Source organism: Mya arenaria, chromosome 7 (assembly GCF_026914265.1).
Source record: "Mya arenaria isolate MELC-2E11 chromosome 7, ASM2691426v1".
Taxonomy (NCBI): Eukaryota; Metazoa; Mollusca; class Bivalvia; order Myida; family Myidae; genus Mya; species Mya arenaria.
Window position 1 is genome coordinate 47,192,371 of NC_069128.1, and position 23,480 is coordinate 47,215,850.

At 33.6% G+C, this 23,480-nt stretch overlaps 1 protein-coding gene across 1 annotated transcript; it reads right to left on the reverse strand.

Annotated features, from left to right (window-relative positions):
- Positions 1-14,022: 14,022 nt before the first annotated feature.
- On the reverse strand, positions 14,023-22,773 carry LOC128241197 (uncharacterized). Its single transcript, XM_052958155.1, has 9 exons — positions 22,389-22,773; positions 22,076-22,246; positions 21,465-21,686; positions 21,254-21,270; positions 17,639-17,773; positions 17,039-17,158; positions 16,138-16,236; positions 14,962-15,097; positions 14,023-14,280 (listed from the first exon to the last, which is right to left on the reverse strand). The coding sequence occupies exons 1-9, from the start codon at positions 22,771-22,773 to the stop codon at positions 14,147-14,149; spliced, it is 1,419 nt and encodes a 472-aa protein (XP_052814115.1). The 3' UTR covers positions 14,023-14,146.
- Between the last annotated feature and the right edge of the window lie 707 nt (positions 22,774-23,480).

Genomic DNA, 23,480 nt, shown 5'->3' on the forward strand with positions numbered 1-23,480 from the left:
CCGAATGTTTTATCAACAATGACTTGACCTATGTTGATCAAACTTGACAGGCTGAAAGCTGGGCCTGACATGTAGATGACTTCTATTGATTTTAGGGGTCATCAGGCCAAAGATCAAGGTCAGATTGACCTTAAAAAATAAAAGGTTGTCCGAGTGATAACTCGACAATGCCTTCAACCATGGCCTTCAAACTTGACTTGGAGGTTCGACCTAACCACTAGATGACACCTTTTGATTTTGAAGGTCATCAGGCCAAAGGTCAAGGTCACATTGACCTTGAATGATAAAAGGTTGTCCGAGTGATAACTCGACAATGCCTGCACCCATGGCCCTCAAACTTGACTTGTAGGTTGGGCCTGACCAGTTGATGGCCCCTTTTTATATTCTTATTGCTTTTTGCTGATGACTGCTGTTCTCATATTCTCCAGAAGGTCTACAATCTTTGGTTAAATAAGTATTGTAAAAAGTGGAGAATATATGTAAATACTAATAAAACATATGTAATAAGATAGAACATATTCATATAATGTATGATAATATGTTATTAACGAATGTTAACAAATTACCTAGGTATAACAATATTTACAAATGGTAAAGATTTCCAAACTCAAAAAGGATTATCCAAAGAAGCTTTAAAAGCTTTATATTCTCTGAATTCACTTTTTGATATTGTATCATTAAACGTATCAGAAAAACTTAAACTGTTTGATGCAATGGTGTTACCTATCTTAAATTATGGATCCGAAGTATAAAGCACCAGATGTAGAAAGAGTACATATTGAATTTTATCACTAAAGCAACAAACTACAAATGCGACGGTTTACGTTGAACTTAGTAGATTTCCTTTAATTACATTAAGAACAATCCGTATACTTGAATATAAGTAGAAAATCAGACAAACCCTGACAAATTATAAAATGTTTATGTAAATAAATAGTTATTACAAGTAAAACGCTTAAAAGATGAGTTTGAAATATACATACATGTGGCATAATTCAAAAGTTACGAAAGTTTAATTGGAGATGTTAATCCAACGTGTTCATGATCAATACGTCCAATGTTGGTTTGAAGATGTTAGAAATAGTAGAAAGCTAGAATCGTATGTTCTGAACACATGGCATTCAACTCGCAATGGTTACAGAGCCACTCGTGGCTTCACTATGAAGAGGTAAAATGCGCTAATTTGTTATTTAACATACATTGCGAGACTGCGCAATTATGAATAAATGTTTTTAAACGGTAATAGTTTTATATCTTTCAACTATTTTAACCGAAAACTGTTGAGATAAAAACATAAAATTAAACCCAAACTCAATTGAAATCGTGTCTTTCAATGCTTAAAATTGAAAACAATCTCAATGGTAGGGGACACCCCTCCCGAGCCCACCCCTTCCGCGGCCCAAATGTCAATTTCCTTCTACGTATAAGTATTTTCTGCAAGTAAATAGTTGTCTAAAAAAAACAACAACAGCAGCCATTTGTATAAAACTTGGATAAGTTGTCCAAAGGTTATATTTCGGCTAGTGAACACTTTTCAATGATTTGATTGGTTAGAAAAAATTATTGGATAAATATTGACCAATCGATAAACATTTCGGATAACTTTGACCAAACCAAAAAGATAACCGGTTTTATACAATTGGCTGCAGATAATTATACATGCATCCTTCATTTTATTTGATAATATAAATACTACTATGAAAACATGACGCTTTAATGTAATCTGGCACAAATCGATATGAAGTGCGGGTCATTTACGGAAAATTATATCTATAGTAATCAGTACACCATGTAAATCCACGTGCAAAATACAATTGTGAATGACTGTGTTTATTTAAACTTTAGAGTGAATGACATTCCAACGTGGATATAGTAGCAGCAGGTAGGTTTGAGCTTTATTTTATTGTTGGGTAGGCAATTACATTTTTAATAAGAAGCATAGCAAATTTGCTTAGATTATTTAAAACCGTGTTACTTTTGTTATTAAGAAGCTCTGCAAATTTAATTATATTTGGGTTTTGTCTATAATATCTCGGGATCAGGGCTTCCCTTTTGGTGCGAAATTCGGAACAACAAGCTTAATTTCTTCTTTAAAACTACTGTTTAATACACCTTTGTGCGATTCGTTCATTTTCTCTCGCCAGACTTGCACATTTTGGTCTTTTGGGGTTTGTGTTACTAAAGTAGAGACATTTTTGCTGGTCAACGTTTCTTGGTTATCATATAGATAGGTAAATCCAGTGTTGTTCAACAACGACTTTACATAATTTAGCCAATTGAAATTTAAGCCACTTTGAGCCATTGTTCTACAGTAAAACTGCGATCGCTCGAGGTCGCCGGCGACCTAGCCTTAACATCGAGGGAGCCGATGTTTCGAACGACCCGATTTTCAATTTTCTCGAGTCTGTTATGAAATATATTTATGTGTATTTTAAGTATGAAGTAGTCTGTTTTCTAAGACACCGATTATGCGTTGCATTGTGGAAATCGCTCGTATGTTCAAAGGCTGTCGTTTACTATATGTAGAATAAATATGAAATGTTAAAGAAATATAAATATATCAATAAATCGATTTTAGTTTTACAAAATGGCCATAATGCAAAGCAAAGTGACAAAAAGGAATTATTTTTAGAGATCACGATGTTGGATCGATATGGTAGTGTTTATTTATATTTTTATTACTCGTTTACATTTCTCACAATTAACTTCTCGCCATTTACTTCTCATAATTATCTTCTAAAATGCCTATATCAACTAATATCGGTCATGCGTTAACAGTGTTTAACAGCTTTTCACACCTTTAATAGCAATTGCCGTTCAACTGTCATTGCTACTTGTACAGCTTGCGAAATTCTTAATATCTAGCAATTGTTTGTGTTCGGGGAAAAAGTGTGAAATTATGACCTCGAGGGAGCATAAGGTTGTGTGCATGATTTGTGTACTTGGGACCGAGAATATTGCTCGACTCTTCGACATAATCAGGTTTCGATGCAGCTGTATATTTTATATGAAAATAGAAGGAAAAAAGTTCGGGACCAAGCTCCGACCTCGAGGGAACGCCGGTTCTCGAACGACCGCTTGTTCGAACGACCGCAATTTTACATATGCACCCTTTTCAATGACAAGTTTTGTTCCAGAAATTGATAATTCGCTTATTGGTAGTCATTTTAATAGGATACCGACCAAATTCTCCATAAAGCGTATACGCAGGAGTAATTTATCTAGAATTTGTAATTTTACGTAAGAAATCCAAGTGATTTTTTTCATATCCATCAGTATTTTCAAAGCCGATTACTTCACAGCCATACGTAAGGATTGGTAAAATTGTGTGGTCAAATAGCTTAAGTTGTAATTCTATTGGCAGATCGAGATTATATATTATTCTATATAATAAGTGGAGTGCTTTTTTTGGAGTGCTTTTTTTGCTTGTTCAATTAAATGATCTTTCGCTTTATTGAACTTTCTTGTTGGGTTAAATACAATACCGAGATATTTATAATTATCGACTATTTCTAATAAAAATCATCATTACTCTTAAATTAATAGTTTCTCCATGTTCTTCTGTTTGTGCCGAATATCACAACCTTTGTCTTATTTATATTGATGTGGAGTTTCCATGTGTTGCAATATTCTTCGAAGTCATTCAAGCATTTCTGAAATGCTGACCTAGCAACCAAGATGGTGTCGTCTGCGAATAACATAACCAGGATATCTAAGTAGTGAATTAAGTCGTCTACAAAATATTCAATTTAAACTCCCTCATTATGCTTCGATTTTAAGAAATCCATTAAATCATTTGAGTAGTAGGAAAAAAGAACCGGTGATAAGCTCTCTCCCTGCCTTAAACCAAGGTTACTCACAAAGAAAAAGGACGTTTTGTCCACAAGATTGAACGCAATACTTTACGTTTGAGTACATGTTACGGACTATTCACAGTATTTTACCGTCAATCCCTAATGATATTAATTTATTAAAAGCTCAAATCTCGGAATGAGGTCAAAATACCGCTTAGAGTCAACGTATCTGACGAACAATTTTTGTTTGCGTGACTTAAGAAGCTCGCTTTGGAAATGTAACGTAAATATTTAAGGAATGAATTGCGGGGTTGATGTCATTATCGGGATATGAACGCAATTGGGTTGGTCAATGTGTGTGGAGTCCGAAGGACTCTACGCGTACTTTGACCAACCCAATTGCGTTCATTAAGAGAACCTTTCAGTAATCCGTTCTTACCCATTCTATAAATAGAACGACCCGACTATAACCGGAAACATTTTTTTCAAATGACGTCACAATAACGCGGGAAAAGATCAACCACTTGAAATCACTTTAAAACGAAAAATAAATACACTTCTGGTACCAATATATTTAAAATATAATAAACTACCACTTTTAAAAATGTTGATCTATATTTTACGGGACTTGCAGACACAATACAACCAATAACAAAATCAATAGCTTTCATGTATATTGTTATGCATTGAATTACGATCCGAACATATCCGAAGATGTTGCGTTCATTGATTGATGAACGCAATTGCCGAAAGGCAGTTCATTTAAGGAATGGAAGTTGAGGTGTAAATATATGGTCAACGGTTGAACGGTTTTTCCTTAATCCGGCTTGATTTTCAATTAATACTTTATATTTATTTGAAAATAGTGTCAATCTTTGATCAAGTACTGAACTGTTTGCCTAGGCAATTAAGAATAGTATTTGGTCTATAGTTTTCGGGTAACATGGAGTTACCCTCTTGCTTATAGATTGGCACAATGTAGGCTTCTGACCAACACTTTGGGTATACTCCTGTATCTAGAATGTAGTTAAAAAAGTAGGCATAAAATGGTAAAAGAAAGTGTTTCATCGATTTTATATGCTCGTTACAGATGTTATCAGATGGGATTGAAGCCTTGCCGTTATTGCATTTATCGACCATTTTCTCTATTCTTCTTTAGTGGTTGGTGAATGTTTCCACATTATTTAGCAAATTTATATTAATATTTTCTAGGATCTCCGTTTCCCCACCATTATTATTGTTCTTAAAGAAATCGTAAAAATCATTCAAAGCAGGGATTTGGCTTGTTTTCTTATTATTGTCGAGCGACTTTATATAGGACCAATATGATTTCGGGTTGTTTGTATGTAAATCACGCAAGCGGGACGATTTATTGAACTTAAATTGCCTTATATAGAATTTCATAGTAAGTTTTTAGCTCGACTATTCGAAGAAAAGGTGGGCTATACTATTCGACCCAGCGTCGGCGTCGGCGTCCGGTTAAAGTTTTGGGGCAAGTTGGGATTTTCACTTATAAGTCCAATACCCTACATTCAATTGACGTAATACTTCACGCAGTTGTTCAGGGCCATCACATGATGAGGTTAGATAACTCCATATTATTCTTTACACAGATTATGGCCCCTGATTGACTATGGAACATAGATTAAAGTTTTAGGGCAAATTGGAATATTTATTAATAACTTCTATATCCTTTGTTCAATTGACTTAATACTTCACTTAGTTTTTCAGGACAATCACACAATGAGGTTACATAACTCCATATTATCCTAAATACAAGTTATGGCCCCTGATTGACTTAGGTTAAAGTTTTAGGGCAGGTTAAAGTTTTAGGGCAAGTTGGGATTTTCACTTAAAACTCCAATACCATTCATTCAATTGACTTAATACTTCACACAGATGTTCGGAGCCATCACATAATGAGGTAAGATAACTCCATATTATTTTTTATACAAATTATGGCCCCTGATTGACTATGGAACTTAGGTTAAAGTTTAAGGGCAGGTTGGGGTATTTTTAATAACTTCTATACCCTTCATTCAATTGACTTAATACTTCACAAAATTGTTCAGAACCATCACCCAATGAAGTTACATAACTCCATATCCTTAATACAAGTCATGGCCCCTGATTGACTTAGTTTAAAGTTTTAGGCAAGTAAAAGTTAAGGGCAAGTTGGGATTTTAATAAAAAAAAATTCTATACCGTTCATAAAATGCACTTAATAAAATTCAAAATTATTTACGACCATCTTACAACAAGAAACATAACTCCGTTTTAAGCCAAAATACAAGTTATGGCCTTTGAATGTTTTTTATATTCTTAACCACATTTTCATAATGGGAAATCAAGCTATTTGAATGACTTGCGTCATTGTTAGGGCGGGCTGGTGGGAGGGCAGCATCAAAGTCACCTTATGTATCGAATAATTTGAGTTAGGTTTGACATTAAGAGACCAAACTTGGTATTATTACATCGTTATTGTATTCTAAGTCAAATCGGCGTAATCGAGCGCGCTGTCTTACGAGGGCTCTTGTTATTAATCTGCGATTTGTTTATATAATATCTCTTCCTAGCCTGATTATTAATTAACCGTTTATTTTATCATGCATGATAGCTACAAACTAAAATTATTATTGTGTATATGGATTACATAAATTGATCTTGTTCATATTGTTAATAATTAACAACATACTTTTCTCGGTATTAATAGTTACATTTGTGTTTGTATATAAATGACTTGTTCACCGTCATTTATTTTGTATTTATATTGTATTTAGTTAAATATCAATGAAATTTTTATATTTAAGCTAATAAAGCTTGAATTGAAATTGAAATCGATTATCCTTTAATCAATGATTGTTGACTTTTCTGTTATGTTCCTTTGTGACAGGCAAGTATTACTCTATAATGCAATAAAGCGCTTTAATTGTAGCCCTTTTCATGAAAAATAGAAGAAAATCATCTTTATTTATTTTACAAAAGTATATGTAATTAATTATAATAGCAAAACATTCAAAATAGTAAAATAATTCATCATCATTTTCTAGTAGAAAAGTTACAATGGAATAACGATTTTTGGTCTTGAGTCTGAACTCAGATATGAGATTATTCGTAACCACTGTCACACGAAATCATCCATTAGAAGTCAAAGGTAGTACATTGTTTTATCAAATGACTGTTTGGAGGCTATTGCTTTCTACATGTAAAATAAATACTGCTCTTCGATCGACCTCTTATGTAAAATACATTGCTTTCTTGCGTTATTTTTACATATGAAATTATTTGAACACCATTCGGGTGTATAGTTTAGGCAAATGGTCTGATTTGATTTTCAACCTCGCGGAAAAGATTGTTAGCTTTATTTCTTTTAAGCCCACTTTAAAAAAGACAATTGAATTGTGGTTTATGTACAATAGGAAAAACAAAAAGGGGAAGGCTTACTTTTGATCTCGCAAATTCTTCAACATATGAAAGGAAAAAATGCCGAAATAATAAATATACCTCAAAAAATGCAATTATGACAACTGCATTTTTCACTAGACAATTCAGGAATACCAGATGTATATTAAATAGAGATGTTAAAACTTGGAGTTTTTATATAAATATGAGACATGTTTTGGTTATATTTTCTGATTGGCGTCATCCTTAACCATTGTTCATATTTTGCCTGAGTTCAGCGATGCATATACAAAGTATGTGGTCTATTAACTACTTAAATATATTGGAACTAATGTAAGGTTATTGCCATACCAACTATTATAAGCCCCGAGTAGACTTCTGTTCGAGTGAGCGTTTCAGGGCGGTAATCCCATTGTTTATCGATAAAGCTATTTTTATACATATGTGGTCTGCTTGTTGTGTTTGTATTTGTGTATGTGGTGTTCATATGTTTGTGTATGTGGTGTTCATATGTTTGTGTATGTGCTGTTCATATGTTTGTGTATGTGGTGTTCATATGTTTGTGTATGTGGTGTTCATAAGTCTGTGTATGTGATGTTCATATGTTTGTGTATGTGGTGTTCATATGTTTGTGTATGTGGTGTTCATATGTTTGTGTATGTGGTGTTCATAAGTCTATGTATGTGGTGTTCATATGTTTGTGTATGTGGTGTTCATATGTTTGTGTATGTGGTGTTCATAAGTCTGTGTATGTGGTGTTTATATGTTTGTGTATGTGGTGTTCATATGTTTGTGTATGTGGTGTTCATATGTTTGTGTATGTGGTGTTCATATGTTTGTGTATGTAGTTTCTGGTCGTTTGGACCTTTGCCTTGTGCCTCTAAATATAGTTATTTTTCGACTCCTGGGCATGTCCCTGTAGTTTTCATTGTATCATTTACTATACATTATGGTAAGATATGTGACAATATTTATTGTTTCTATCAAATTCATGAAAAAAGGGCAAACAAGGAAACATATCATTTCTTACCCAGTCCCATCAAATGTTTTTAAGTTTCCTTTGGTGAAATATAGCATATTGTGTATACGTACTTAGCCATAACATAGATGTTAAGCACATACTTTTATATCCATTTTTTTGCGAATTTGCTGGGTTGAAAATGAGCCTTCGTTAACCTATTGCTTCAGGACGCACACACATTTTAAACACTATTTTAATTATTCAAGTATTGATAATTCACTGACATATTTATATGCTCGACTGTTAAGCATTGACAGATTGGATAATCATAATAGGTAAAAAAATTATACATCCTAATCAGTGGTTAGTAAAATTATCTGTTATGTTATGTATTTATTGTTAATGGTTAGGATGAAACAACCTTCTTTCAAACTGCAAAATAGTAAGTACCATTTCGCTAATTTTGGTTCGCCAAAGTTCCGTTTCAATGTTAGCTAACCAGTCTTATATTTTTATTTCCGATTAGAGATAGCTACTAATGATCTCGCTCTCCAGGAGAGAGGAATACAAAGAAAACAATATAAATCAAATAACCAGTCACTCGCAAACTAACAGCGTTGATCAAAAGATACAATCCAATTGGATAACATTATTCGATGACTGATGACAGTTCATCTCTCACAGACTTAAAAGATGGATTGAGACTTCCGGATTTCCATACTAGAAGCGTTATTTGCTACGTCTAAGATCTTTGCATGTCTCTTGCCGTTTCTTATCAAAACTACAACATAAATCAAAAACCACTCACCTGCAAACTTAAAGCGATCATTAATAGATACAATTCAATTGGATAAATTAAATTATTGATCACGGTTCATTTTATGAACGATATAATGACGCCTGGATCTAAAGAGAAGTCATAAATGAACAGAAGTTTATTTCGATGTTATAGATCATTGTTATGTTAATTTCAGCATATATAATAATATTTAGTTCGCTTCTACTAAGATATTGACCTCATGTGCATCGTTTGGCTAGATAGATAGATCGATACTATATAAATATCATATGGCAGCATGTGTGACATTGATATTGTCAACCCGAGAGCAGAATGTCACCCGAGGCGTTAGCCGAGGGTGACATTCTGTTTCGAGGGTTGACAATATCAATGTCACACATGCTGCCATATGATATTTATTGTATTATACCGAACAAAATTAAGTTCATAAAACGTTTTAAAATGTTTTTAATTCATTTAATTAAACAAGTTTAACAAGGTAAACAAATATAACATAATAAAAGTAATTGTATGTAGAACAAAATTTCACCGTTAATTATGCTAAAATTCCTTCAAAAACTGACAGTTCCTGTCGTCTGATGTTTTTGTGTATACATTGAATAGTGACGTCACTGCTGTATGTGATAAGGGAGGCAATCACGTCATGATTTAGCTAAAATATTGAGGCAGTTATTTGCCCTTATATGACATTCAAAATGTCACTGCGGTCACATGACCTGACAGTGAATTTTCGCTTGGTCACGTGTCAAAAAGGTTGAAAATGTTTTTGACAGTCAAAATATCTCTTTTTCGGGTAATGAGAGTTTACCATTGTAGACAAAAGTGTGGTATAATAAATAAATATAACGACACTGACCTTGACTCCGTTGCCGACACGACCTTCTTTGTCCTTGAATGTTTCTTCATTATCAAATAAGTAATTGTAAACTAGTTTTTCGCATAAATATAGTTAGTCCTAGAGAGTTGCAATTCGTATCTTTTAAGTTAAAGAATGTTGCGTTAAATGCAATTTCAGAACATGATTCGCAACTGGTTGGTTGGCTGTTAACCAATAGTCATGGAACGAATACAAAAAAATGCATATTTGGCTTACAGATGTAAAGTTGAACAATTCACATGATTTATCACTACTAACGTTTATGTGACGGCTCTGAACGCTTTACTTAATCTCTGGTTACACAATTTAATATGTTAACTTTATGCACTGAATAATTTAAAGTGCCCTTGGACATGGTTCCATGCACACGTAAATTAAATTATATTATCAGCCGTGCGTGTGTATTAGCCTTCATGGTATACACATATAAATATCATACTCACTTGTTTATACCCTTTGTTTATTGAAATACCAATGATTAAATCAAATTGATTTTGTTTATCTGTTACCATAAACAAATACAATAACCCGAAATAAATATTATTTCTTACTATTTATTATTTCAAAACATTTTTAACTTTGTATAGGATGACTACATTTATGTCAAGACTTTAATGATAGCTCTAATTTAGAGCTATCATTATTGCTCAAAATGTTATTGATCAATGTATGGCAAAATGGATATATTTAACTATACTACAATAAACCTTAAACTGAGAACAAATGTTCAAACATGTATATATTTCTCTTTTTTATGTTAATCTTCGCTTTTGTCCAGTTTTATTTCCATTTTAACGAACAGCAGACATCACTCCCTTAAGTCAATTATCTTCCTTAAAAAAGATCGCGTAACTTTTCATTTACGGTTGACTTCACAAGTATATCTACGGATATCATAAAATTAAATGATAAAGTTTTCGAGGTTACGACAAAACCACGTACGAGAGCAATAAGATTGTGCTAAAACTAACGAGAGCCCAAGTAATGTGCAGTCAAACCCCGTTGGCTCAAGCTCGCTTGGCTCGATGTCCTTGTTGGCTCGGACTGGATGTTAAGGACCGAATTCTTTATACTGAAGGTTAGCATTCTTGCTTAGCTCGAGGCGGTGCCCATACGAAATTTTAACTTATTACAAGAAACCTCTCCAAGATAATTCTAAAAATAACTCAGTACACCACTGATAGATGTAACGTTACTTTTAATCGGCAAGTCAATAGAGTCAGGTTACTCAGTGAACGTTTCATAAGGTATGCAACGGAAGTTTACATTAAGCATTATGAAGTCCAATAGCACGCCTAGCACTTTTAAAAGCATTGACAGTCAAAGTATTATCAAGATATTTGTTAAAAACAATTCCAAAATAAGTATACTTATCTCAATATATAAATGCCATCTGCATATAAGCAAATACATATTTTCTCATATTGAACGGAAAAGCCAACATATCTATATATTATTGTAAGTACTTCTGTATGCTACAACGCCAATTATTTGCAATAATTTACTTGTAGCATTTTAGTCACTGAATTTTATTTTATAAGAATACATATATATTTTTGCAATATTCAAATGTACATTGCATATTAATTTTACAGTGTTCTTTTGTTCGTTACGTATCCACCACGTTACAAGTACATACTTTAGATATTTATCTTTAATGCATGTGCCCTAAGCGCATTTTGTTGTTAAAACGTCTTATTTCTAAATGCGGCGGTCCAGCATGGAAAAAAGGTTATGTAATATTAACTTATTAATAGCCCTGTGACAGTGACGTGGTAGATACTGACCAAAAGATACTGATAAAACATTATTCTGGTTTTGACAAGCGTCGAGGATACACCCCTGTTAGGATTTCCTATCAAAATTACAAAATATATGAACATTTTAAACTAGTGAAAAGGAATTGTTACCACTGTTATTCATTATTATCACAATCAAATAAAACACTTTAAACTTGTATGCTGCTTTACTTGGATACTTTCGAAGTGAGCGTTGGACAACTAATAGTTATAACAACATTGTTTCATAGTCGACTAAGACTTCGTGACTCACCGTGTATTCCGGACATTACTTTTACTACTACTACTTTTAAAACCCGTTACACGACCAGTTTTTCATCCTGTCATCATGTATGTAATCTAAGTATATATTTAATACTAATGGAGACAAGATGTCACCTTTCCGTCGACTCTTAATAACCTCAACCTAGTTAGTACTAAGATAATAAATGACAGCTTTAAACGAATCAGAAAAGATACGTATACTACGCAGATGTCAAAAAACATATTATTCTACCTTTCCAATAGCCAAGGTCGTGGGAATAATGGAGCAATTATTTTAAAAATTTAAAAGTTATGAGATAATAGAGAAAAAAACGTTCATGTCCGTTATACTCTTTATTTTATGGACGAAAACACAAAATATGTCTATGCTTTATCTACTAGGAGTGAGTGATATAATTTGTAATATATTCTGATATTAACATAACCATAACATTAAACTCTTATTAAATTATAATGATATACATGTTAAGTTATAGTTAAAAGCGGTAGTATTTAGTTGCACGACTGAGACAAACCGTATTAATCGTTCAATTAAGTATTGTTATACAACAATAAGAAGGGTGTTACGTATTCGCAATACCAAAACTCGTCGCCACCTAAATACGGCGTAATATTTCACCATGTCGATGCAGATGTTTAAGAAAAACGAGCGCTAAGAAATAACTATGAAGGATATAAATCGGGATGCAGAGCCAAATGAATCACTGAGCGTTCTCACATTGACACTTTACAAAGGTCTAAGAAATCGTGCAGGTGTAGCATTATAAACGTTACCGAAAGGGTTTACTTAGCGTAATGATAATGGAGTTAATTGGGTTAATCGCCGGAGGCCTCATCACATTTTCGTAGATCCCGAAGCTTACCGTAGCTGCATTGTTACGAGTGTGACACGGGGGTCGGATTTTCCTAACCGTACCGGAAACAAAGGATTGATACTTGTTCTTTTCGCATATCTGATACTTCATAAAATCTGCCGTTAAATGGGTTAAGTTCATTTTTTTATTTATATTATGATATGTAACATTATATTATCATATATATTTACTTATTTATAAGTTGAGCGTAAATAAAACTTGAAACTCGAACTACTTAGTGAGCAATAATGACGACTTGTTTAATTTATTGCAAACTACATTCGTAAAGCTCTTCATTGCCATTTATATAGTCGTGTAAAAACATGATTAACTTTGAGTTTTGTTTTACAACGATGATTTATTCCAAAACAGCAGCAAACAACGGAATTCTACTGCCAGATCCACCGCCTTAAAGGCATGTTGTGAAGACTAATTGTAATGCTTTTTGCTATAATTTATGATAAGGAAAAAAGCAAAAATTGCATTATGCATAACTAAGTCAATGTCAAATTTTGATCAGAAAGTAGCTAGGATTTGCTAATCTGACTACCTCATATTTCTCGCAACGACAACCAAATCTCTTTCCATGCACAAAGAAAGATTTATCGGTGCCATTTCCAAATTTATCAAATGCCAAATCAATGATTTCTTAAGTGCTTTGTACAAGACCAGAAATTGTTATTCACGTGCCTTTCGTCCGTTTCCGTACCTTTAATGTCGGTCATGTTTGGAAGTTCAAGGTCAGGGTAAGAAAATCAAACCTTATCCATATTTTCTGTGATCAAACAACTTAAAAATAGTTTTCTTCTGAAAATATCACTCTCTTTGACCATCACTGACCGCCATTGATTCATAAGATGTAATGTTTCTGATAAGTACTTAAGTCACCTAAATTAACATTAAGCCTATTAAACCTTTCCCTATGTTTAAGATAATAATACATTTTGAATATAACACAATCAAGAGGCGACAAAATGCTATTTGTACGGATAAGTATAAACTACTTTTTGTGATCTACCTTATCTTTTAAACTTTTCAAGAAGTACACATTCACGTCGTTTTTTTTAAACCTCTATAATAACTGAAGAGTAGGGGATAGGTTTTGCCATCTATAAAATAACGAAACATTCCCAACAACGTATTATTTTTTATTGCAGTACAATGTTACACCTAAAAATGTACTAGAATCTTAAACTCGGAACGAAACGCTGTATCTAGTTTTCCATTTAGATTTAAAAGTTCTAACATTTATACAAACAAGGCTTACTGGAAACGAACAACGGTTTACCTATATCCAAAATACTAATCAAAAGTCTGGCACCAAAAACAACGTGGTAGTGACAATGTTTATGTTTATAAAGGAAAGTTACTACCACTCTGGTTATATTTATATACCTCAAGGAGGTGTGCTAAAAACACAAACCCAAAAGCAACTTCCATTAAATCTACAAATATAGAAGCACTCCATCGGCGGTAAAGACGGTCTACTAGGTGAACCTCTCTTAACTCGCCTACCGGCGTTCGTCGAACCTGAAAAAGTAAACGTTTATGATCGGAATCCCTTTTAAACATCAAGAAACAGTATTTGTTTAAGGTTCTGAAATCACGATTATAAACCCTTTTCCCTATGAATCGCTTGATGCAAACAAAACACTCTCGTTATTTTAGTATGTGAGATCAATATAATATGCATTTACGTTGAAAAAAATCATCAACACATTTCTAAGTTCAATTCGATCATATCATATCAAGTATTTATGTATAAAAAATTGTCGTATTGCACCCAAAAATCTCAAAAGTCATTTAGAGATTTTATTTGAAAAAAGGAAAACATGTCGAATTTTATATTAAAGGAATGCCTAATAAAACTATTCTACCTCCTCGTACGGACACATGTTAAATGGTTACAGGGAAACTATGATGACTTTTCAACAATTGTATAACAGGTCCCAATTTCTCGAACAGAATTAAATCTCTATAAAAAGGATTTGTTTTGGAACAATTTGTATGTCATCCCTTTTATTTATTTTATATACGTTTGAAGATACTCATTATAAATATAATCAAGATAAACGTTGTTTTGGTGTGTTATTGTAAAATCAAGGTTAAGCAAGTACTTTGGCTCAATGAAATATGATACTTAAGCCTGTAACGCTTGATATTTACATTTGTTAAACATGTGGTCCCAGTTTAACGGTTACCGGTACTTACCTGTATGTTGTCTAAGCATGTAAAGATCTCTTTCGGCGCACATAGCGGTCGCCTGCGGTCCCAGCACCACCCTATTCACGGTGATGTCCGTCACTGAGTAGCGCTGCTTGGAGGTCTGTGTTACCTCAATAGACACCTGGTAATAATGAGATAAGAAACATGATAAATACTAACATTGATATTTCAATCTGAACCAATGTACTAAAGTCATACTTTAATAAGCTGCATGTCGAGTATACAGCGGTATGTCTTGAATAACCAAAACAACGTAGTCCTTTATTTTTATTAACACCATTTTTCAAACAAGAACCGCCTCGCGTATTTGTAGTATTTTTAATAGTAATGTCTGTCGGTAACCTCCTGGTTTTATGTGGGGTGTCTGGTGACAAGATAGTTTGTGGTAACTTTAAATACAAGTTGATTGGCAAAAAAGAATATCCAATTCTTTCTTTCGAATGAATGTATGTTAAAGGAAATGAAGGTCAAATGAAAGACAATTCCCTCAATTTTATATTTGTCTATCAATTGTAAAAATACCATGTCTTTAAAAAAGTTGTGACGACTTTTGTTAAGGCACATCTGTTTTTACTCGATACTGAATATACCGAATCGTTGTTGTCAGTGATCAAATAATACAACGACAGTATTTAAGACATATATGATTTGCATGGATTATTCTTTTTTAATCATAGGTTCTAAATACTATATAGGTAAGTATTTTTTCACACAATGTTCAACTCGTGCGCTTCATACATAAAACTTAAAAGCTTAAATACCTTAGTCTTACCATTACATATGGCTTAAAAATAATCAACTTTGTTTTATAAATATTAACACTTAGTTTCAATGTATATCAAGCATCTTCCAACAGCAGCCAAAACAACAGCCAACTGTTTGTAATTCACTTTCAGATTTTGATATAACAACAATATCAGGAGCATATTTTAACAGACACATTTTTAACATGTTTGATAAAACACGTTTAACCATTAATCATAAAATGTTCTCCTATATCATTTAAATATATACGAAATAAGAAGGGTGAAACACCCTGTCTCAAACCTCAAAACTCCTAGCTTTTGTGGGCATCCGTTAATGGTAACAGAACACAGATCTAATGCCAATATATAACTGGAAGAGAAAGAAAATATTGAGCTCCGTTATGTCAGCACTAACCTGTCGTTGTCCGTTGATGTTGTAGTCGTCTCTATCACTCATGTTGAAAGTTGTCAGGTAGCACCCTGGGAGGTGGTCCATCTTGAATACTTCGAACCCCTTAAGTGTAAGAATATGATAATAATCGTAGTGGTTCAGTAACTGTTTTATGGAAGCAAGTATTTAAACAAATTTTGCGATGTTCTCCTTCTTGGTCAATTAATTGTCACCTGTCCATGAGTAAAGCAATACAAAATGAGCGGAGGGGAATAAAATATAGTTTTTTTCCGTAACAGTAAGAAGTGTTGTAAATGTATATTGCGGCATGAAGTAAATTCAGTGAAAGGACCCATAAGCTTGTTGTTTTATAACATCAAAGTGATATGATGTGAAATGAAGTTAATTTGCTAAATTTATTTACAAATTAAACGTTATTCAAAAATAAAATTTAACATGAACGGTTTCGCCGTTGACTGAGACCAAACACGGGACTTTTTGGACAAAATGTGAGGACTGTAATCACGAAACAACAGTTACAAATGACAGCAGAAGGTTTGTAACCAATTAGGGCACAGTTTGTAAGTGTGGAAGTATATCAAAATATGATAGTTCAATGTTAATGTTTATGTTCGGTAGGTTACTTTCTGAAGATTTGTTTCGCTACCAATGATAAAGTTACTAAAAATGTTCAAAAGGTTAATGTAACATGTAATTTCATTCTTTATTCGCAAAATGAAACATACACACCAGTCAAAATATAGTATATGTCTTAAATGAGGCACTCATCATTACCACGTATAGTATTAAGTGGTTGAAAATAGTTCTGCACATTCGTTACCTGTCCTGTATAACATAAGTTCATCATGTCAAACATCAGTTATAAAATTGATCGGAAAAATATGTTGACATATAAGCAACTTACTGTCTCATAGTCCTGGACAACACTGACGTTGATGGAGGCATACACGTTCTCACGTTCCGTGATGACTAAAGTTTCCTTCACAGCGTGGAAACCGTCTTGGTAGAAATCCGCCGTGAACGTCTACAAAGAGAAAACATAAAAGAAATGGAACCTAGACATGGATGAAAAATACGGCTGTCTTATAAAGTGTCACCCTTTTATCGGTCCATTATTGCCGATTTATCCCGCGTTTCACGATTCATCTCTGTCTGTTAGTTTATACTTATTAATCTTGCTCGATTTTGAACAAAGCTTCGAATACACATGATCCACTGTCGAGCCGATTTCCGGTTCAGAAATCCAATACTTTTCGAATTGGCTAACGCCTAAGACCCTCACCTTTATAATTCAATGAGTACATATTTGTATTGCTCTTTAAAAGAGAAACAATTACGATAAGCACCAAGCGTAAAGTACTCGAAAATTCGAGTGAAGAAATACACACATGAGAACATATACTATACATGCCACTATAATGAAATATGTTGCAATCAATGTTTAAGCAAAATCCTACTAGTCTCAAGCTGAAATCTATATTTAATATATAAAATGATTAAGCACATGTTGTTTGCCTGTCGAGCCCCGGGATTGGAGTGAATAACCCAGATACACGGAGCCTAAAACGGCGGCCGTCAGGAGAGTCAGGAATACGCATGCGCCGGCCACCAGCAGCGCTCGTCTTCCGTTTTTGGTCTCCTGTGGAGTGCAGTAGAAGATATTGGATTCGGTTAATGTTGTAATATTTACTAAGTTTAAGAGTAGTAGCAACAAATGGGACTCCGTGGAGGAGGTTTTAGATGCTCATATAAAAACCATTCAGCTCCGTGGAGGATGTTTTGGGGTTCCTGTCAAAACAATGAGGCTTCGTGGAGGAAGTTCCAGAGGTTCCTCTCAAAACAATAAGCCATAGCCATCGATAAAATCAGTAACAAACCTAAATATGTATAATGTGTAAATGAAGTTTTAACCGCCAGTAAATATTCGTTTTAGATCTTTAACTTTTACTTGCACCAAAGTTGAACTAATTACAAAATTAACTTTACTTGTGAACTATTGTATACTCTTATTCAAAATCCATACATACACATTAATAACAAACATAAACTTTGGGTGATAAATCTTTAACTTCTAACTAAATAATGCATTTATGGAAAATATTAATTACTAAAACAAGATTGTAACTTTGATTTTAATAGCTGAAAACCCAAAACTATTAAATGATTGGTGAATGCTAAAAGATTTACAGTGATCTACTATCGTCTCATAACGTAGAAATACCGTGTTTTCTGCACATTTCTTTTAAATTAAACTTGGTATCCTTCATAAGAGCCATTGTTTACGACATTTTTCATCCTTTCTGGTATATTTAAACAATTATATTAATTGTGGTAAATGTTATTTGGGAGTAATAGAGCATCTTAATGTTTAAAAGTAATGTACACTTTTCATTTTGTGTAACTTTGTGTTCAATTCGCTGCTGAATAATATATTATTTTCCAAATAAATCATGCCATTTATCAATAAATCAAAAGTATTTGAATCTGCAAAGAGTTCACAACTACTACCCTGTGGTACATTATAAATTAAGCACATAAATATAACATACTTGCTGAAACAAATTACCATTTAATTCCAAACAGAAAACACAGTCCTCAGTTCCTTTATATTAGAAGTATAAAGTGTTACTCAGCGTCTTAACAGTCACAAAACAACTGTCACTGGTAGCTTTGTCTCATTCTGTCATTTTGATGGGATAATGATTTTTTGTCACAAGCACTAAAGATTTTTAGGTTAATTACCGTCGTATATATGTACATGTAAAGATCATATACTTATAAACACTTGAGCATTCCTAAATGAGATATAAGAGACGATAAAAGCCTTACACACAGCCACCAAATTTAGCAAACCTCTATTTTGATAGCCTTCAAAATCTATCTTAAATATATATAGTACTTAAGCGTTAACTACAAAATGCATTGATTTGTATTTTAGGTAGTTGAATATTTACAGTATACACCTTGATCGAGGGTCTTCTCTAAATAGCGTATAATACATTGAGAAAGAGAGGAGTATTATTATCATTGAATAGAATTACTACCTCATACACATTATTCGAGGGTTTTTCCTAAATTACGTTTAATAAACGGAGATAGGAAGGAGTATAACCATCATTGAGAAGAGCAGTAACCTCACACACCTTGTACGAGGGACGTCCATAAATAGCGTCTATTAAACCGAGAAAGAAAGTAGTATGAATGCCATTGAGAAGTATAGTTATTTTATACAAATTGAAAGCGGGTCCTTCCTAAATCACAAATAAAAACAAAAACAGAGCGTTGTATGAATACCATTAACAAGTATAGTTATCTTATTCACCTTGTACGAGGGACGTTCCTTAATGTGGTAGGAATAACGGAGATAGAATGGAGTGTGAACATCATTAATAATTGTAGTTATCTTATATATCCTGAAGAAATAGGATGTGCTTTAATGAAATGTTACTAGATTTCTAGATTAGTAGATTAGTGTTATCCTTGTATGATTATAAAATTATCATCTACAATTTATATTTTATATTTTTATGAAATGTTGATGCCCTTCAAAATTATAATAATTAAACCTCTTTTAAAAGTAAATCACACTGTTTCCAGGGTCTTTCTTATGGTATTTTTAAAGTATTTAAAACAAATCATCCATAAAGTTAAGTTCGAGTGCAAACAGCTGCTATGATATTTAGAGTTTCTTTAAAAAATGGCGTTTTCACGCTTTTATTAGAATATGAGATGGTTTAACAGTTTTCAAAAAACATACTAGCTCATTATTCAAGCATTTAACTTCATACTTTAATTCTATTACTTAAATTTAAAACATTATACGGCAAACAGTCTAAAGTTTTGAATTTTAGGTAGCAATAGCCCTATCCAAAAGCTCTTTTTGCACTGTCAACTCTATATTAATCAAGCAAATTTAAAGCCCACGATTAAAATCATGTTTATGAAGGAACAAAACCAAATCATTTTTAGAACATCTCTTTACACACGTTTATGTCAAAAGTAAACGCTTCATAATTATAAAATTTATCAGCAATGCTTCTTAAAAAGAATAATAACAAGGAAATACAGATTTTCAGTTTTGAGTTTAAACTCAGACATAAGACTGTTTGGAATCACTGCCATACGAATTCATTCATGCGAAGTCAAATATACTTGTATTTAACTTTCTGTTTGGAATTTATTGGTTTCTACATTGAAAACAAAATTGCGATCTGCGTTTTGACCGACCTTTGAAGTAAATTATTTTTCTTTTTTGTGGATTTAAAACAAGAAATAAAATTGACTTTCAACCTCGCGAAAAAGATTGTTAGCTTTATACCTTCTATGTCCATTTTTAGAAAAATAGAACTGTTCATATTTTACCTACGCTCAGCGTTATTCATACCAAATATATGGTCTATTAATTAGAGATTAATATATGGCCGCGCTGGGCCAATGAGTGATAATAGCCCCGGCATGTTGATAATGGCCCGAGGGCTTTAGACATGTAGCTAGCTGGTAAAAACATATCAGAAATTCAATCCATTCTTTCAAGTGACCTGGAACTCATTAGTGAGTGGCTAGTGGACAACAAACTGTCCCTACACCTTGGCAAGACAGAATCAGTATTGTTTGGTTCAAAGCTTAAACTTAAGTCTAATCCCCAATTACAAATTTGCTGGATGCCGGTTGTTTCCCCACTGAGGTGGCACAGCTGACTGGTCACAAAAATCTGATGTCTCTAAATCATTACCATACACACAATATAGAAAAGCAGCAAAACATGTCTATTGGACATGTTTTGCTGCTTTTCTATATTGTGTGTATGGTTAGAGACATCAGATTTTTGTGACCAGTCAGCTGTGCCACCTCAGTGGGGAAACAACCGGCATCCAGCAAATTTGTAATGCATGTTTTTTCTTGCAGAGTGATTAACATGCCTAGCCTGAAATCCAGCCTGCTCACTCATGGTTTTGGCCAGTTGTCCCAATTTATTTTTTCCCAGGTTTTGGTTGATGAACCAGAGATCATTTGATTCTGTTCCCTTTCCAAAATTTGGATTCAGGGCTACATAAAACCTTGTTTCTGGGGCGGACATCTGAGGTGGTCACTTTTCCTTGTAAAGCTGATATAACCTTACAGGGCAGTTTGGGTCTCCTGCAAATAATTTTAAAACACATTTAGAGTACTCAATCACAAATTTATTTCTTTTTTACAAAATCAACATTTGAATTCTTATTTTAAATGGATTTTAGTTTAAAAAGTTTTGCAATAACTGCAATAAATGAACATCATCTGTTAACAATAGAAAAAATAACCTTTTTATAGCAATGCTATTTTTACTTGGTTACCTGACTGTTTAAAGAGCTTAGGTACATATTGCCTGTGGTCACCAGCAACTCCGTTTCTTGTTTTTGTCGCCCTCTCCGTAAAGGCCAAGTAACTCACACCATCGGAGGTCTGGCTTAATTCCAAGTCCCCCCACAACATGGTCAAGTGCTCCTGTCTTCCTCGCAATCCAAGGTGCATGGTGTTGTTAAGCCAAATGGTATTTGTGAGGGAAATTGGAGAGGCTGTAATTAATTCGAAATTTATACCATTTGAAACAATTACACAGTTAAAATGTGCTTGATTATTATGTTGTATAATGTTCTCTACTGTTTAACAATGTATTACACTGTAAACTCACTCTAAATGCATATAGATTTCTTTTTTCTACCTTAATATAGTAATGAATGTTTATAAAATATATATAAGGTTAAAATAACAGACATAAAATCCATGAATTTCGTCATACAATAATAATTACCCATTATTCATTATTACCACGCAATACATATTATAAAGGTAGGCTTTTTTGAATACCGGGGACCGGCTTATATCGTTCTCTTTATGCTTTAGTTGTCTCCCTTGTCTTTGTTGCTTAGTGATATGTAAACAATCAATTAACTGCCAAACTTACCGGCTCCAAGAAGTTCCTTTTCGTAGAGTTGTTGAATCTCTGAGGAAGTGAAGGGATCGGCTCTCTGTTTTTTGTTGCCAAGTCCCTTTTCTTTCAAGTCCACGCATTTCGCTTTTAGCGTGTCCCGTGTGAGTTTGAACTCTTTTCCGCCCATGACATCGCCTTCGTACTCTGCAAAACGAGTTGATTATGATTAAAATAATCAAAGTCTGTGCATAAAATTATAGGCAACTATAAAATATATAACTATTAAGTAGTTTATATATTAACTTTAGTTGTTTTAGATAATAATAACAAACAGAAATACGCCTACCATTCTCGGACAGGTGTCTCTTTACACTTGACAAGATGCTACGCAGGGTAGATGGCTCGAAGTTGGTTGCAGCGGGGCCATTCGCCTCTGCCGAAAGCTTGGTCTTCTTGACAATGAGCAGGAATCTGGATAGAAGAATATCTAGCTCCTTTGGTGGAATGTCTTTGATCTGGCGGGTCTCGCCGTCATCATTCAGCCAATCGTTCACCTTTTTCATGTCACTCCTTGTTTTTGTTACCGTAGCCTTGTGTTTCTTCACTTCAATGAATTGCCGGGCTTGTGCCTCAGTGAAATGTTCATTTTTTTCGATGGTAGAATCCAGTTGAAGTAGCCTGTTGGCTAAATTTTCGAGTGTACGTTCACCCATGTCTACTCCGTCAGCCATCTTCAACAACGTGAAATTGCGTCACGTTGCACGTGCGGACAATCGCAGGGTCATTATCGGTCACGTGACTGATAATAGCCCCGGGGCTATTATCAATTTTGATGATTATGGTCCCGCCGCGCCGATAATGACTATTCTGACAACGTTAAAATGTTACTATATATAGTAACATGTGTATTAATTAGTTGTATTTATTTATATCTGTTGGAACGACGGTAAGGGTTTTGCCTTAACAAAAAAAATAATAATCCAGTAGACTGTTCCGGTGACCGTTCCAAGGTGATAATCCTATCAATCATCGGTAAAGCTATAAAATACGTATGTGGTTTGTGTGTGGTGTTTGTATTTGTGTATGTGGTGTTCATATGTTTTTGTATCTAGCTTTAAACCTTATTTCCCTTGCATTTGGACTCTAAACAGAGTGTTATTATGTATGTTTGACCACTAGGCTTGTCCCTGTAGTTTTCATTGTATTTATAAATATACAAAATGGTAAGATGTGCCGCCAATTTCTCTTTTTTATAAATATCAAGAAAAATGACAATAAAGCAAAATAACAAATGCAATTCCTACCCTCAAAACGACTTTGTACCAAATATTCAAGCTTTCGAGCACAAACATATCTCTTTTATGAATTTCGGGCCTAAAATAAGCCTTCGTGAACCTGTCCCTTTACCGAGAGGTCGCAAAGACATCTTATGGAAATA